The sequence below is a fragment of the Coptis chinensis genome, chromosome 5 (genome assembly GCF_015680905.1).
Source record: "Coptis chinensis isolate HL-2020 chromosome 5, ASM1568090v1, whole genome shotgun sequence".
Lineage (NCBI taxonomy): Eukaryota > Viridiplantae > Streptophyta > Magnoliopsida > Ranunculales > Ranunculaceae > Coptis > Coptis chinensis.
The window spans coordinates 60,782,501-60,784,421 of record NC_141460.1 but is presented as its reverse complement, the minus strand read 5'-3'; the positions used below and the strand labels follow the sequence as shown (position 1 = coordinate 60,784,421).

Sequence of the window (1,921 nt, the reverse complement as noted above, 5' to 3'; positions counted from 1 at the left end):
TCTGGTTGCCAAGCGTTTCCCCTATGATTGGCAATGCTCAGGTTGTTGGTTCTCAGTTCTCACCAATCCGAGGTACTTTCAAAATTATTTATTTATCTATTTAAATGTATGTATAACCTTCATGGTTGCGTCGATGCTTAAGGCAATAAGACCCCTGTAATATCAATAGCAGCGTAGCTATGGGTAGGCAAGCCAGTGGCGCCGAGGAATGCCAAAGTCCAAAGGGCGCACCATTACTCATGAGTGGCTTCACTGTTATTGCTAGCTAGTTTGTGACCACAATCCAATGTGTCATGAGTCGTGTCAATTTAAAATAGAATACCAGATTGGAATGTATGGGTTGAACCCCAGCCGCACCTCTTTGCAAGTCCTTCGTAATTTCGGATGCAACATTCACGCATCCAATTACACAACTAGACACATACACAAGTCCGGTGGAGTGATGGACTAGGTCCGGGATTGGAGGTCGTGAATCCAATTTTGATTGACCAAGATCAGCTTCTATGTATGGTGCACCAAGATATTAAACTACTACAACAACCACAACATACATTCTCCAAAAAGAAAAATCGAATTAACCACAAACCGAAGTAGCAAACCAAGGGTTTGAAGTCTTTGAACAAAAATTAACCAAAGCCCAAAAAAAAAAAGATCGTCTCTTCTTCCCCTTCTTCTTTTCTTCCTTCCCTTCTTCCCTCTTCTACTCTAAAAATACACACGTGGCAAATTACTTAAGTCAATTTTACCCTCAACTCCCTATCAAAATTCCATCTTTATCCTTCCCTATTCCACACTAATAAATCTCCTCCTCCTTCTCATCAAAAACTTGCCATTCTATTTTCTATTCATTCAAATTTGAGCCTTTAGATATTCCTCGAGATGTCCACTGAAGTTACAGAAACACCCCAACATGTAGGATCTTCCCCAAAACAAGAATTGCCCACCACCCCAAACACAAACACCATTAATAATAACGAGGTGGCCACTAAAAAAACACGACCCGCACGTGCTTGCACTGCCCGTTCGGCGCCTCGTTATGACCCAACTGATTCTTTTGTTAAGAAAAAGAAGCATGGTAATGCAAAGAAAGAGAAACTTGAACACCAAGACCAAGAACAAGAAGAAGAAGGACAGCAAAACAAACAATGTACTAAAGTTATAACACCATTAGTTACTCCACCAACAGTGGAAGCGTTATTACCGCGGTGGAAGCTTAGGGGAATGTGGGAGTTAGCTTCTGTTTTTAACTTTTTGAATGTGAGTAGGGGTGTTATTTATGTGTTTTTCAAGTGTTGGGCTTTTGTTTAATTGTGTTTGGTGTTTTGTTTGTTTGTTTGTAGGTTTTTAGACCGCTTTTGAATATTACGGTTGAGTTTACGGCGGAGGAGCTTGAAACTGCATTGCTTATGGCTAATACTACTTTGGATGACATTCATATTCCTTTGTTAAAGGTTGGTGGTTTTTTATTTGTTGTGGAAAGTTTTGTTATGTTGATTGCATTCGTTGTGAGGCTTGTGTTTTTTTGAGTTTGAACTATAGTGCACTAGGGAAAAAAAGAGTAGATGCTACTTTATGGAGTTAGAGTAGATTACTTGTAATGTTAAATTGCACTGGTTTCAACCTTGGTGATGTTGATGCTTTGTTTTCAGCTTTCATGTGACCAACACATGGTTTTTATTTGAGCTTGTATTTTTGGTGGTTAGATGGTTTGAAATTCGAGTATGACTTAATACAGATAGTGGAAATTGTCCCTTGAAATTGGTTGTTTAAAGACACTTTGGTTGTATTTGGTTCATGGGATTTACACCCACCAAGTTTAGAGACTATTTCTTAGGGAAAAGGGTTTGATCACATTGCCTCCCCCCTCCCGTTAAAGTTTCCAGCAAAACAAGGGCAATAATGTGGTTGATCGACTGTGGAA

General features: G+C 39.5%; 1 protein-coding gene across 1 annotated transcript in view; it reads left to right on the top strand.

Moving 5' to 3' along the window:
• Positions 1–507: 507 nt before the first annotated feature.
• The window catches only part of LOC147498200 (DDT domain-containing protein DDR4-like), a 9,056-nt gene continuing 7,642 nt past the window's right edge, over positions 508–1,921 (top strand). The window contains 2 exon segments of the mRNA XM_086560288.1: positions 508–1,257; positions 1,341–1,451. Coding sequence (XP_086416414.1) covers positions 880–1,257; positions 1,341–1,451 — 489 coding nt within the window. The 5' untranslated portion in view covers positions 508–879.